This window comes from Lethenteron reissneri, chromosome 26 (genome assembly GCF_015708825.2).
Source record: "Lethenteron reissneri isolate LAM-NWPU_2019-01 chromosome 26, ASM1570882v1, whole genome shotgun sequence".
In the NCBI taxonomy this organism is placed as follows: Eukaryota; Metazoa; Chordata; class Hyperoartia; order Petromyzontiformes; family Petromyzontidae; genus Lethenteron; species Lethenteron reissneri.
Genome location: NC_083804.1, coordinates 23,152,029 through 23,168,466, shown reverse-complemented (window position 1 = coordinate 23,168,466; position 16,438 = coordinate 23,152,029). Strand labels below are relative to the sequence as shown.

The 16,438-nt window shown below is 45.1% G+C and overlaps 1 protein-coding gene across 3 annotated transcripts in view; it reads right to left on the bottom strand.

Annotated features, from left to right (window-relative positions):
* Positions 1–752: 752 nt before the first annotated feature.
* Positions 753–16,438, bottom strand: part of LOC133347890 (ADP-ribosylation factor GTPase-activating protein 1-like) — a 51,179-nt gene continuing 35,493 nt past the window's right edge. For all 3 annotated transcript variants that reach the window (XM_061560612.1, XM_061560615.1, XM_061560613.1), the window contains one exon: positions 753–3,937. In XM_061560612.1, coding sequence (XP_061416596.1) covers positions 3,478–3,937 — 460 coding nt within the window. In that variant the 3' untranslated portion in view covers positions 753–3,477. The remainder of the gene's footprint in view (positions 3,938–16,438) is intronic.

The following is a 16,438-nucleotide window of genomic DNA, read 5'->3' as shown; positions in this document are numbered from 1 at the left end:
CAATTTACCAAGATACTCTACTGATAAATAAATACGTTATTCACCTGTGAAGCTGCGAAATATTGACCAAGAAGACGCTAACGTGTTATTGGAAATATTTGCATAATTAAATTCGGCCATTCAAGAGGTGACCGGGTGACTCAAGAGATCAAAACGCCGACCCTCGAATCCAGATCCTAGGTTCAAATCCACGGTTTGAATTCCAAATCCTGGGGTTCGAATCCAAGTTTCAGCCACCTGCAAAAATAATCTGGGTTTCTCACATGTGGCAGGCTGACGGTTTCAGCTCAGTCACCAACGACTCCACAAACACAACTCCCATCAGGTTCATATTTGGTTTGGCACTAAATTTGTATCAATTCCAGCTGTGAGAAAAACAATGAAATAATATCAGTTTGGTCTGTCACGTGACGAACAACCTCACAGCAGAGTGTGTGGGAAAGAACGACCCCTGCTGTGTAAAGGACAAAAAGGTCACCTGAAAGATTATTTTTGGCGGGGGGGGGGGGGGAGTCTTGGAAACACGTGCCTCTTCCACGGCCGTTCTCTACCACGCAATCATTGTTTAAAATTGATCCGTCGCGATGCCGAGAGCGTAATTGCGATAAATTTGTCAGAAAAGACCAAAGAATATTTTAAACAATTCTATCATTCAGATAATAAGCCCAAATAATTGGCAAGCAACATGAAAGAGTCCAAGTGAAAGAGGGAAACTTCAGTCATGCGTAGCGCATTTGTCAACGTCTATGAAATGTCATTTCTGAAATTATTTAATACACAATCATTAAAAATACATCTTCTGGAAAATGCAATTTTTTTTATAGAATCTTTCTTCGACCTACAATATACAGAATGGAGAAGAGTTAAGCAGCAGTTACAATGAAGCAAAATACAACGCTTGCACATTTCTCTCGTGACAAAGAATCCGTCAGATCGCACAGCTGCACAACAGTTGCGCCTAACACCATATTTTTTGCAGTGCTTTCTAAAGTGCTAAGATTTCCAAATTAGCCCAGTGTCTAACTTAACAGAAAATTAGTAGGATAATACTGATTGAACTGTGCAGTGGCATTAAAGCTATGTTTTTACTAAGACATCACTGATTTAGCATGAATTTAAAGACATGCTTTGAGCTGGATTATTTTTGGCACGACGTTTTAAATAATACATTTTTAAGCATTCAGAAAACAGCAATCGCGCAAATTCATCGCAACCTCTGAAAATATCTTTTTGGAGAACGAAAATTAAAACCCTATAATTTGGCACTTTTTTAACATGAGAAAAATCACCAGCATTGTGGATTTGACACGAATGAACAGGCCGTTACTAGCGTTACAGCAGCATCCTTCACGCAGACTTTAGAGCGTATTGCAGCATAGGCAGCTGAGATGTAGTATCGTAGAGATGACTCATTCGTGCCAGGCTTGGGTTTGTTAATCGTCTTTTCAAAAGCTGCCATTATAATTGAAATTAATTGCATTCACCTGGAGAGTGAGAATATAGCACGGGACAGATGCGATTTTAATTCGACCCTTCAAACTGCGGAATAATGTGGCGGGCCAGTGAGGCTGATCGCTTCACATGAGCTCAGGACTCCTATGCTACCGATCACATCGAGTACAACGCAAAAGGCAAAACAGTGTGCGTGATGTCTTACTCTTGGCAACCACAGGGTAATTGGGAAGGTGAAGCAATACGGGGAAGGTCTGCAATATGTGCCAAAGGGGATACCTTCAGGATGTCTCCCTTAGCGAATCACCAGTGAATCGTTAAGGTTAGATCATGTAGGTGTAGTGTACATTTTCGTTTTTAAACTAAAACCTGTCACGGCTGGGCAGAGACAATCAAATCAGCTGTCACCTCGGCGAACTTTCAGTATTTTTCTTTCGTTTGCGAACTGGGATGATGAAGCACATTGTCACATAGTCACTTTAAGATGGTTTCTTGTTCATGTTTTTGTTTTTTGTTTGTTGCGGTTGCACCCGATTCAAGAGCCGAATGGCTCACAGGGCTATACCAAATAAACTGAAATGAAACTGAAAAGCAAAGCAAAATAGCATACGGTTTCATACAATTGCCAATATTACTTTTGCCTGCTCTTCAACATCGCACTTTGCTGAAACACCGATATCACTTAGCATATTTGTCAAGGTGACAACTTGATTTTATTGGCTGTCAGATGGTAGATAATCAGTAAAAAAACATTTACATGAGAATCTAACCCAAATAAATTAATGATGAATCATGATATTGGTTGTGAGCGCCTACGTATCTGTTCACCAGTGAATAATGAAAGACCAATCTTATACACAAGGGCAGGGTTGACCATTCCCAAATTTGAGGATCCTTCATTTGAATAGTTCTTGCTTTAGAATCGTTTTGGGTGCAGCCATCTTTACATCCTTCCGATTAGCACAGTTGGCTACGTACGGTGCGAAATAACTTTAAAGTACGTACACCCCTCTCGATCATCTGCCCTTTGCATCATAAAAACTCGGGGATCTGTCCTAAAGGTCAAACGCCCCGAGTTTGAATGTTACAGTTTCCCGTCTCTCCAGAACGTATGGCCGACAGGGTATTTGTTTTAAACGATGTCAGATATAATGAGTCTCATGTTTATGTCGATGAGAAGAGTTCACAATTGGTAGAAATGTCGCACTCTCCGCTCACTTACCTCTGAGAAAAAAATAGCATGGATTACATATTTTAAGTGTGATACAGAGAACTATATGGATACAATTTCTGTTTAAAAAAGTTGTTGCATTTTCATCTGTTGTATATAAATGCAAAACGAAACGGGCAAAATGAGAAAACCGGATGAAAATGCAAAGGGATACTGGGAATAACAAAGAGAGTGAACTGATGTTCTTGTCGAAGGCAAGTTACAAAATGCATCGGATACAAAAGCATGTAAAGGTCACGTTAAAGTTGTGGAGAAAATTATTGAAAACTGACAAAAGAAATTCCAGACAATGATGCCTCAAGCATGGAAAGGAAATGTGGCGATGGAAATCAGAAACAGGATGAATGGGCAGGACCTGCATTGGTGTTTTCAGAAAGGGTTTCATCGTTTTCTTTTAAACTTAACCAATTAAAGTTGTCAGTGTCGTTTCAGCAATGTACTTAACCATTCAGGCTACCAATCACTAACGTAAACGGAATTCTAATACAACTGTAAGTCAGAATCCCAAAATGTATTATCAAAGCTTTTTAGAAAAAAGTTGAAAGCATATTTTCCAAAACATAGTTTTTTGCAAAATTAAAACTATCTTTCCATTCACCTATTGAAAAATCAAAAGACAACATGTCCAATCTTTTTCTATTTTCCTGCAAGAGCACTTTTCTCTCTGCAGAAAACTCTTGAGTGTACAGTTGCCAACGCTACGGGGTCTCTGCCGTCCTGCAGCACAGCCGAGCGCGCCGGCAGGGAACGCCAATCGTCCCCGCGCGCGCACTCGCGATCAACGCCACCGCGGGTCACTTTATGGGCCTCCATCCCCACTCGCCCCAGCCCTCCTCGTCCTCCGCCTCTGCCGCTTTGCCCTCTTTGCTGTCCACCAGGCCCTGCCTCTGGCCTCGGTTGCCGCCGCCGCCGCCTTTGATGCGCGGCGGGTGCGTATCCCGGCCCGTGCCGCCCTTCTTGCCGCCCTCCCGCTCACCGAAATCCGAGTCCAGGATGTCCCAGCTGCTCGAGCGCAGGAACTTCCCCTCGGCCTCACGCCGCTTTCCCCACGACCTCTGCGTCTGCGTCGTTTGCTGCTCCCAGTCGTTGCCTCCGTCTTCGTCGGCCTCCGGGGGCCATTGGGGAGGGTCTCCCTTCGTGGGGCTGCACTGATTGCCGCTCCTTTCCCGCGCCCGCGGCTTGCGGCCAAAGTTGTTCCAAAATTCTTTGCCACCGACGTTGTTGTCTGCGGCGTCTTGCTGAGCCCGTGTGGCCCTGTTACGAGTACACAAAACAAGGGCACATCCGAGGAATGAACTGTGGATTAAAACGAAATTTAGGAGTTATTTTTTTAAGTGTTTCCTTTCTTGTATCAGCATTTCACTGTCACTCAGTACCATTACCAATGCTGTACCGGTGGTGGAAATTCCACATTCCCATCCTGTTTAACAGTCTCTTTATAGAATGACTATTTATTTTCTTTCTGCAAAATTGTACCTATTTTAATGACCCCGGAATGATGATAGGCTGACTTTATATTAATACTTTATTTTTATGAGCAGTGATGTAATATTGGCAAATAAAACAGTCATTATTGTTGAAAGATACGGATTTAACATTTTTGTACAATTCTACCTCTGTAGATTGAATGCGGTTATTTTAATGCGATTTAGACCTGCAACTTAATGGGAATTTGTATTATTTATTTCCAGGCCTTGGTCAAGTTTGTGTTATGTAGCTAAAACAACTTATGTATGGAAATTGATTTTAATGGAATACATATTGATAAGCAGCAGCTTCTACATCAAATGAGAAGTGAGCGTGGGGGGTTGTAAACAAATATTAAAGGATGAGAAAAAAAAGAGTTTAAAATCCGATATGTAATCTAGGTTTGTGCATTTGACTGTCTTGCTGATGATTCGCCCTCAGAAGAGTTTTGGCTTCTGAGAAACAAAAAAGCAACTGGGAGCTTTTGCCGAAGATGGAAGTACTTCGTGTTTATTGAGCAATAACAGGTGAAAATTAAGGTGAAGGCATTGCAGCAAAAATGTGAAATCTGGGAACGTTATGCCGATGGCTCTTGCGGCAGATGCCGACGGGCAACTGGGGGGCAGTGGTTCTCAGCCTTTGTGGAATGACAGCCCCCCCCCCAAATCAGGACCACTGGCCTGTGCCTCCCTCCCCCACCAGTTGATTGAGGCCACAATAAACACAGACCGCCCGGTCACACATCTAAGTCAAAAGTGCTAGCAACTTGGCATTTGTTGCAACCTGTTCAACCCGTTTGCGTTTCGTCGTCGGCAAAGTGTCGCCGCCGTTCCCTGTGCACGCGAGACATTGCTCCTGCACGGTATCCAGACTGCGGCCTGCAGATTGGGATGGAAGTCGGTGGCCCAAGCGGAACCCTGAGCCACTGCAGTGCTTACGTTTGGTTGCATGGCGAAACGGGCAGATGTACGCACGCAGCTCATGGCCGAGTGCTACAGCACTGCGGGGTTTTTTGCCCGCTTGTTGCGAAAGTTAGCGGTTCGAACCCCACTGCCGCCCTGGTCAATGTTGTGGCGTCTCCTTCACAGTGGATGGGTTTAAAAAATAAATAACCACTCGACGTTATTCGAAATTGAGGCCGTAGAAGAAAACACGTAGCGTGTGTTGTCGCCTCCTACCGTGAAAACTGAGCAAACTCATCCTGAACAAGTATAACCCGTAAAAACAAAGTTTTCACTATAAATATTTTATATGCGTGGCGGCTAGTCCTCTCGTCCTCTGGCTTGAGATGGCTGCCACCTATGGGTCAGATGAATGCATTGCACCATTAAGCAATTGGTATTTGAATATAATATTTTTGTCCTAAAAAGTGTAAAATTTTGGAAAAAAATTCTCACGAACATTAATTGTCACGCACAACGAGTCTGTGTGGAAAATGTCAGCTCGATTGGATCACGGGAAGTGGGTTAAAAAACGACCGAAAGATTTGCACGGTCCTAAGCAAGCAAGCGAACTTAATATAAAGGATTTAAATACTTGAATACATACATTAGTCGACTGTACTGTATTAAAAGAATATCTATGCCTCGAGTGTTCTGGCTGGCTGCTGGCTGGGCACCTCTCAATCCCAACAGTAACTCGGTCGTCAGTGGGTGCGGGCCTCTCCCACCGAAGCTATGTGGGTGACTGGCTAATTGGTATTTCCCGGTGTTACAAATGAACATTGAATTGGGTTGAAATGGTGGGGAAAGGTTTGTAAGACGTTTAATAAAAAAAAATAGCGACGCCGAAGAGGTTGGAGGAACGGTCTGTTTAAAATTGCTCTATCTTTGCAATTGTACTCCTACTCATGTTATTCTTTCACCAGAGTATGTATACAAAAAAACCCATCACGATAAATATTACATTTGCATTCTATTATTACGTGAAAAAAAGCACATTACTTTCAGTGCTCCGTAGACCAGAGGATTGTGAGAAGAGTATTTAAATAACAGCTCTCTTATCTTTCCTTGGAGAGAAATGGGGTTTCTCCTCGTAGCAATAACAATCATCACACTTTCTTTACTAAAATAAGACATCAGGTTGTATCTCCAGTCAAAGTCAATGAGCACCTTAACAGTAGGGATTTTAAATTTTCATTTAAAGCTTTCGTGACTGTAGGGATTCATATTCATATTCTTGGTTCTTTCGGTAAAGTCACGTAGAAGGGAAATAATAAAATAATAACAATATTAAACAATAACAGTAGGGATATGATGCATCAATTAATCCAAATTAATATCAGCTCACAATATTCCCGTTGCATTGCATGTGAAAGAATCTATAATTTTGTATTTGTATGAACGATGTAGTATGTAAAGGTTCATAGAGAATGCTCGTGAAGGACGCTACTGGGCAGTTGGAGGCGATAGCCTCCAGCAACAACGGAGGACAGAGGAGTGACTCTCACAACATCGAACGGAGCACCGGGTGGCTTAAACATAGTAAGTAGGCACAGTAGGGGGTACAAGTGGTACATCGGCCAGTCATCTCAGTCAGTCGACCATTGGCACCTGGGTCTGTCCCGTGACCAGCCAGCGGGCGTTCGACACTTCACGTGGTCTTAACGTGCACATAGCCTGGCACAAGCGCCGTGGCGTCACCGCAACTTAGTGGTGAATGGCGGTTGTTGTTGGGAAGGGGCCGTCCATAAATGACGTCACGCGATTTTGGACGAATTTTGCCCCCCCCCCCCCCTTCGTCACACGGCATCACAAAAAGTCAGACCGCCCCTCAAATATGACGTCAAAAAGCTCTGCCCTCCCCCACCCCCCAAAAAAATTTAACATGCTTCAAATCGCTTTAAAATATTGTCATTGCGGTGCGTATTTAATGTGGCGCTGCACTCTGATGTTGTAGTAGAAAACATTTATTAAAAAGTCTATTTAATTAAGTAGAACGTGTTGTCTATATTTATTTAAAGTTGCGCATTTTGATGGAACGTCACATTTCTCAAACCCCCCCCCCCTCGTCACACATCGTCACAAATGTCTGACCCCTCCCCCTAGGTGCGTGACGTCATTTATGGACGGCCCCAAAGGATTCATATGACGTCTGCAGCTACTGAAGGCTACATTATAATCACTGCAATATGTGCATTAGAAGAAAACATTCTGGAATTAAATCGCAAGGCTAAATTCCCTTTAAGAGGGTAGCACCTGTGTTTGTCATGGTGTGAAGATGATGTGGATGATGATATGCCTGCGTTGTGTACTGGTAACAGACTTCCTGTCACCATGTTCAAGTTTTCCAAAAGCCACTCCAACGTGCTCCCATATCCCCTCTTTATGTGGCCGGTGGTCGGAGCCTCACCACGGAGTGGCACCCAAAGGAGGGGACATACAGGAGAGAACGTCCACTGAAGGGAAACAACGATCCGTTCATGTGTAGCGCCAATATAGATGTCTGTATCGTATGACTGACAGAGGTGGCAAGTGCCTGTGGAGGCCTTCCTCCATCAGCGGATAGATCATGACCGATAATAATGAAAGAAGGATAAGAATACTGCCTGCCTGGTACGAGGATACATACATGTATTTATATTAAGCGAGCTTGCAATGAAACTGAATTTACGAGAGTCTGACTTGTGTTTTAATTTAATACGTTATTGTCCAGCAAACGTTACATTTCCCAACAGCGTGTACAGTCTATTGCAAGTGCTATTCAATTTTTATGTGTAATTTTACGGTGTCTTTGTTTCCTCTCGAATCCGACAAAGAGACTCATGGCCTGGGAAATCTTAATTATTTTCGCCAATTGAATGACCAATGATGTGTCTAAGCAAACAAAACAAAGAACACGTTACATTCTCGCCTCTCCCTATTCCATCATGCACGTCATTATTTCGTGGCATATCATCGAGGACCAAGATCTCTCCGCGTGGAAAAATTTGTAACTCTCCGTTTGAAAAGAATGTCAATATGATCCGTTGAGTTTTAACGTACAAATGCGAAAACGGTGCCACGATAAACAGAAAGCGTGCTCCAGAGAAAATAAAAAGTAATAATACTGACTCTTTGTGTCTTTCGGTAAAGTCACGTAGATAGAAACATAATAAATAATAAAAAATACAAAAAATCACGACGTTTCGATCGCAACACAAGCAATCGTCTTCAGGTGAAAAAATACAGCAGGCAGACTGCTGAGACAGGAAGACATGTAGCAGGAGAGCTACTGCAGCCAAAGGTTATATAGGGTTGAGATGGGTACAATCCCAGGGTAAGTGGGCAGGGCTAGAGATGGAATTTGCAAATAAATGTAATATCGCAGAGCTAGGTATACCTCGGCTATTGTGTTGCTAGAGATTAGCATGTCAATCTGTTAATGTAGCCCCACGGCTACGGTGCTGAAGCAGCCATTGTATGGCTCGAGATTAGAGATGAGCATGTCAATGTGAGACGGCTCCCGCAGCAGCGGCTGTGTTAATGAGAGTCATTTAGCATATTAAACAACGAGCGCCACCGCCGAGGAAAACGGAGCAGCGGGTATGTTATTGAGATATTTAGCCTGTTAATGTAAAGACATTTAATAAGGTAATGTAACACAGAGAGTCGGAAATAACTATCTACGTGACTTTACGGAAATACCCAAAGAGTATGAATTCCTGCAGTCACGAAGCTTTAAGTTGAAATAATAATAATGAAGATATTTAAGGAAATAAAGACTACACCTTCAAATCAGGGTTATCTAGACACAAAATAATTGTATTTTAAGGGAGCCAGAATGGTGGTGTTTTTGTATTTGTAGTGACATTGGGGATGTCACTGTATGGTGCCGGCCTGAGAGGGCCGTGGCGCGCGATGCACCGTCATCGCGTACACCCCGTAGGTGGGTGTAGTACCAGCCCTAGCGGGGCTTGGTGAGCGCTGGGATAGCGCGCGCACCACGCATGGCCTGCAGTGCGGGCTCCCACAAGGGAAAGTGGGAGAGTATCAGCCCAGGGGCAGGGTTACCCCCGGCCATGGTACTCTGGTTGACCCTGTAGACACGTGATCCGGAGTGTCCACAGAGAGGGCCCCAGGTGGGGGGACTAGGGGGTGATCACGTGTCCGGGGAGAGCTCTCGAGAGGGTTGGAGAGGGAGCTAGAACGTTCGAGAAGGCGGGCGGAGCCAAGGGCGGAGCAGCCCCGACCCAGGGGGATATAAGGTGGGTTCCTGAGAGGGACGGGGTCGCTGCATTCTACAAGCTGAAGCTCTACGCCCTACAAGCTGAAGCTCCACGTACTACAAGCTGGAAGCTCTACAGGCATCAACACGTGGCCAGGACCCGAGTGAGGGTCCGACCCTTCGTAGCTGTAACTCCTCCGTATAGGGTAGTTAGCTGGGTGGCCACCACCCGAGGCTGTATCTGGTGAAGGGGCAGTTACCCCTTTGTGTTACGTGTTGATGTTACAAATAAATGTGTTGCCTGTAAAGAACAACGTCTGTGACTCAGTTGGACTCACGACATATTGATTTCTAGCAGTAGGGATCACAGAGCAGGTGGGAGCTGTGGATATTTTACCGTATTCTCCCAAATATAAGACACATACCTCCCTCCCCCCCTCCAACTCCCCATCCCCGTATTTTAAAACAAACTTTGGGTATGCGTTTTATCATCCAGTCTCTGTGCCCGTGCACACTGCATATGCGTGGATGACCAGATCTGTGTATACGATTGTTGAAACAAGTTTGCAGAGCGTGTCTGAATTTTGGGGAGCAATCTTTATGATGCGGTGAATATGGTACTGTAAGAAAGAACCAAGGACCACCCCCCACAACTGAAGTCACCCTGAAAGCCTTTGTTGCAACCCTGATGGACAACGTCCAGGTTGACTAGCAGCGCATTCGATTAGAGGTGGCTTGCACATAACACTCTGTCCTCCGTACTCCTGCGGCTCTTTTGAGATTCACGCTGTCTGCAGACTGCCAGAGCCACAGGCCACGCAACCTTCCAATGCAGGAGTTCAACATTCACGCACCTCCGATGAGCATGGTTGGCTACGTACGGTGCGAACGAAGTTCAACATACATCATACATACGAACAAGAATGATCATCATCATCGCTAAAGCACATTGGATGGAAGCATTCCCGAACGGCCAATCGTTTATTACACTGTGAAACCATTTTTTTTGTTCCTGGGTAGTAAGTGTTATTTCCTAATTGCTTAAGTCTCAAAAGTACAGAAAATGGCTATTATTCCCAAACTTGGCTTTTGTGACCAGGACAGTGATATTTTGAAATGTACCTATTTTCCAGAACATTAAAGATATAGTCAGTGCTGAGTAAACTTGGAGTAACCTCTAGAACATTCTAGAACTTTCCAGTGATATAAATAGTAGTATAAATACAGGGGCCTTAAGCTCACCAGTTCAGTTTGGTTCCAGCTGCCTAAGTGGATACATATCTGCATTTTCTGAGATGGCGTCAAGATGCTGCATTTTGCTATGTCTGCAGCCAATTTATCATGACAAGAGCGAAAAAGTACTCTGTGGAAGCATCTGCTAAGATGTGTGAGGCCTACAAGGCATATTTCGGCATGCCTGTCAGGGATCAAGACAACCCCTGGGCACCTCATTTCACTTGCGAGTAATGCAAACAAACTTTAGAAAGTAAGATGGACAATTATTACTCGGAATTTAAATAAAAAATTGTAAAAAGTTTTTCATTTTTAAATGTTTTACAATTTTCAATGTTATGAAAAAATATATATCATATATGAAAAATTATGCGAGAATCTCTTCCACATTTGTCATGGGTGAAATAAATGTATTTTTGTAGGATGGTACAGAGGGAAAAAGAGAGCCATGAAGTTTGCTATCCCAAGAATTTGTCGGGAACCCACTGACCACTCAAGCAACTGCTACTTCTGCACAGTGGACCCTTCCAAACATCGGACTGGCAAGAATGCACCTGCCATCACGTATCCGAACCTTCCTTCATCCATCGCCCCGGTGTCACACTGCCATGAGCTCCCCGTACCCACTCCTCCAGAGAGAGAGCAGCTGTCTTTAGAAAGAGAGCAGCAAGTCAGAGAGCGAGGAAGACGTTGTAGATCCAGATGACAATTTCAGAGGTGGAGCTGAGGAGAGAAACCCATACTACCAAACAAAAAAGACCTCAACGACTTGATTGGAGATCTTGGTCTCACCAAGCCCGATGCCGAGCTGTTGACGTCTAGACTCAAGCAGTGGAACTTGTTGGATAAAAGTGTTCAAGTCGCAAATCAGAGAAAGCGTCACCAACCTTTTTGCAGCTTATTCACCCGTCAAAATGGGCTCTGCTTCTGCCACAATGTGACATGTCTGTTCAAGGCAATCAGAATCGCCTGTAACCAGAATGAGTGGCGCCTCTTCATTGGCAGCTCATCCAGCAGCCTCAAAGCCGTGCTGCTCTATAATTGTAACAAGTAACCGTCTCTTCCCCTGGCTCACTCGGTGTACCTCAAAGAGGATGACAACAGCATCAAGACCTTGCTGGACGCCTTGAAGTATGATGAGTATGGCTGGGAGGACATCAAAGACTTCAAAATCGTGGCATCCCTGATGGGTCTCCAAGGCGATTTTTCCAAGTTTCCCTGCTATATTTGCCTTTGAGACAGCAGGGACACCAAGGCGCACTACCACAGGCGGGACTAGCCACAGCGGACCGATTTCTCTGTGGGGAGGAACAACGTCAAGTGGGAGCCACTGGTGAACCCCTGGAAGGTGCTGATGCCACCACTGCACATCAAATTGAGCCTTATGAAACAATTTGTCAGAGCTGTAGATATGGAGTCAGCAGCCTTGAAGTACCTTCAAGACTTCTTCCCTAAGCTGTCTGAGGCAAAGGTCAAAGCCGGTGTCTTCGTCGGACCACAGATAAAGAAGATCCTGGAGTGCAATGAATTCCCCAAGAAGCTCACTAGTAAGGAGAAAGTGGCTTGGAACAACTTTGTCGCAGTGGTTCGTGGCTTCCTGGGCAATCACAAGGCGGAGAACTATGTGGAGCTGGTTGAGACTGGTGAAGAACTACGGCACAATGGGCTGTAGGATGTCCCTCAAAGTCCATATCCTTGATGCTCATCTTGATAAATTCAAGGAAAACATGGGAGCGTACTCGGAGGAGCAAGGCGAGCGCTTCCACCAGGATATACTGGACTTTGAACACCGCTACCAAGGACAGTATAACGGGCTATGATGGGAGACTACATTTGGGCGCTGATTCGTGAAAGTGATTTACAGTATATTCGTAAATCTCGAAAAACTACTCACTTCTAAATTTTTTGTAGGCATTTTTTTATATTACTTTAGTATAAATATATGCTAATTTTGATTCATGTGTTTTTCTTCTTCTAACTTTATGTCAACGAAAAGACACAAATTCGTCCGTTTTCTCATTGAAACTAGGTAAATTTCAAAAGATCACTGTCCTGGTCACAAAAGCAAAGTTTGTGGGAATAATAGCCATTTTCTATACTTTTCAGGCATAAGCAATTAGGAAATAACACTTACTACCCAGGAACAAAAATCGTGTTACACCGTGTTATTGTTAAACGGGTTGGCCGTTCAAGAAAATCACGAAAGCCGCACAAGGATTGTAAATCCTTTACAATTATTGCTCGATTGGTTTTTCTTTCTTTCTGTTCAATTAAAGTTTATTATGTGTATATTTTTTAAACTTTTTCTTTAAAGTGTGATATGGTATGCGACTTTTCATTGTACGACATGCCTATTCGAACTGTGTTGTTTCATATCAATAATTCATTAACATACACACGGCTTTGTGGAAAGTAGGGGGGGTGGTTGGAAGGGGGGTGGTCACTCGTTGGTTATGTATGTTGCCAAACAGAGACCGTGGGTATGTAATGCATCACTATGCATGTGCATCCTTATCCTGCAGATTACCAGACGTCCCGGAAAGGAAGACGCACCCCGCACTCCCCCCTTTCCCCAAACTTGTGCGCGGTGTCTAGAACGTCATCCACACCTGGTCACAAAAACAAATATCCCACTTAATAGCTGTAACAGACCGTTGGGGCATTGAAGGCCGGCACTGTGGTACACGAGGAGGGGGGGGGGGGTGGATAGGCCAGCAACGCTACGCAAGCACACAGCGACCCGATTATGAGATGCACCCCAAGCGTTTGCTTTAAAAATAACAGCGGGGGGGGGGGGGAGGGGGACGGTACCACTGCCCTTAGTTCCACCTGGCTGCATGAGTCAATGACGCCGGATCGCCTCTGCAAAATATAAATTCAATTGCGCTGGCAAAGCTGCATTTTTTATGACGTGACAAACGTGTAACTTATTTTATTTCTATTTTTTATAATTATTTTTTTTACCTACGTGACTTTACCGAAAAAACCTAAGAGTGCGTAACTTGTACGAGGGAGATCTTTTTTTTTCCCCCGCTGGGACACTGAGAGCGGACATGAGTCCGGGTGGCTCACAGGAGTCGAGAGCCTTGAGCCGGCACCGCTGGCATCCTTGGTTTTGCATCTGGACGGCAGCATCTGATCAAACGACTGCATCTCAAGCATCGGGTCGAGTTGATGGTCTTTGCCCGGTCACGAAGGAGTGTTTAAAACAAAAAAAACGTTACATTTTGCTTTGTCACTTATTTCGGGAGCGTTTCAACTTCGGAGGCTTAATACACATTTTGGTTTCAGTTGATAAGCGAAGAACAACGCTTTTCAGGGAATGTGAAAGTTGCGCTCTTAGGGTGGGTGGTCTATTGAAGTGACTTCAGAAGACGCTTTGCTGCACAACATTTCCCTACTTTCTACTGACACAAGGTATGTATGTATGTATGTAGAACTTATTTTCGCATCGCGCGTAACCGACCGTTCTAATCGGAGGTGCGGGGGAAGGACAACAAACTGAACACAAGCAGTTATAAAGAAATAAGTTGTCACTCCAGGTGATTTAAAAGTGCACAGCCCCAGTGGCTTCCTAATATCGGATGGAAGAGGATTCCAGACGGAAACATGAGTGCATCTGAGAGCGCGCGATGCAGTGACCGCCTTTCTTCGACGGGCAGCCAAAAGCCGCTGCTGTGAGGATGTATGTGACATGCTGCCAGTAGAAGAGTCCGGAGTGGTATGCGTCTTCGATCTTGTGACACGATGCCGACGGAACGACAGATCGATTGGGATACAATGCGGCGAAAGGAAATAGAGAATGGGGAGGGAATAGAGAGCATCCGAAACAATCGGCGCATGCATTAGTGGCCGAAGCCGGGAAGCCTTAAGTTGGCGCGTATTGCACAGACGTGAGGAAGCTCCGTCAGAGGTGGGAAGAAGTCCATAAATCTTCACTCTCCAGTTTGTATTCAACTCATGAGGTTTAGTCGCTCGGGAGGTAATGTTCCCGCCGGTATAAAAATCCCAATCAGTCCTAATAACACTGGATTCCATGGTGGGCGTGGAGGCGCGATTGTTGAATGACGGGACCGTTTGTGATAGCGACTGCTTCGGGAGGCCATCATCCAGCAGTCGATTGATCAAGACTGATGATGACAATGCGAGCAACGACAAACGTGGCTGTGGTGAACGGAAGAAAAAAAAATCCACTGAGCCAAGTGTTTGTATAAGGGGATGGTGATGCCGGGAGATTCCTTCTACCGGGCTGACGTTTTGTAAACCGCTCACGCGCACGTGTCGTCAATTCGCTGCACAGCTGACCGGTAAGAAAAAAACACGTTAATGTAGAAGTGAAGAAAGAGACAGTGAGCGATACTGACTCTAGCTTTATCAGTCCAAAGTGTTTAACATCAACGAAGGCAAATCCAATGACCAGAATTTATGCATTGTCAATATATCGGACCGAATCCCGTTTTTTGGCTACGCGCTACCAACACAGTTCTGATTTCAAAATACGCACACACACAGCAGCTCCATGTATAATCCCCGTTGAGGTTGCAGACCCATGGCTTTGCTAGACGAAAATTGGTATTGAATGTTCTCTACATCACAGGACCAAACAATATTCACATTTTTCAGAGTTGCAGAAAGCTGAAATAGCTTTCAAAGGTTTTTGCATTCTGCCCCCCCTCTCCTATTACTGTCTCCCCCCCACCCTCCCCCCTCTAACAACAAGCTCGTTCCAACAAGCTCGAACCCTGTGGGCAAGCAAAAAGAGGCCCCATAATTTGAAAATAAACACGAAAATGTGGCCGTTTGTTGTACCGCACACACGCGAGACGCTTTGCAGCTCCAGATGTCTTTTTGCACATGAAAGAGCATGCTCAGCAAGATTGGCAATCTTGCCATTTTTCGCCATTCATTGCCGAGTTTAATCCCACAGCCTCGCACGCCAGCCGAGGCAGGCGACACGACACCGTGTTCCGCCTGTTTAAGGAACATCGGGGGGCGGCGGGGGGGGTTCTTCCGCCCACGTTTCCTGTCATCTCCCTCGACGGAACGTTGGATAATGGTCCGTGTGAAGAAAAAAAGTATCGGTCCCTGACCAACTCGTGGCAAAGGTTCTTTAAAGGCAGCGGACAGACGCAGCGGCAGAGCGAGGGAAATATGCACCGCGTAGAAGTTGGTTCTGCGAGGGGGCTGGATTGTCACGTCGGCAATCCTAGCGCAGGTTTCGTAAAAATGTTGCGAATAACGCTGAGAAATTTGCGAAGAAGCTTACAGAGGGGGTGGTGTGTGCTGGGAATGAAACTGAGAAACAGGAAGTGGAACACCCAAAAAGCCTCTCATGGATAATATTGGTTGTGAAAGCCTCCTTCGTGTTAAACAGACCAGAGAACATATGCATTTTGGAGCCATAATTTGTCTCTTTGGAAAAGTGAAGTGGGTGTGTGAACAGACGAGGTCACAAAAAGGGATGACGGCAAATGACGGCCCCTCCCCCCCCCCTTTTATAAACCATCATCATCACACGAACTCCGGTCATCCTCGCAGCAGCGGCGGCTTGTGGCTACGCCATCAAACAAAGACGGCGGTCACCGCATCGCGAGCTTTCAGATGCGCTTCCGCGGCCGTCTGGAACGTTCTTCCTTCCGATATTAGGAAGCCGCTGGAGCGATGCCCCTTTACAATCATCATCTAGATTTAAAACTCATTTCTTTATAACTCCTGTTGTCCTTCCCCCCCGCCTCCGATTAGCGTGGTTGGCTACGTATGGTGCGAAAGAAGTTCAACGTACAGACATATACACTGCTCCCAATCATTACCCCTTCCGCTGTAGGGCAGCGAGCTCGGATGCCCTCATACCTTCCCTAATGTTGAGGGTGTATTACGCCCAGGCTTTATATACGTTATATGTTGTTTTTC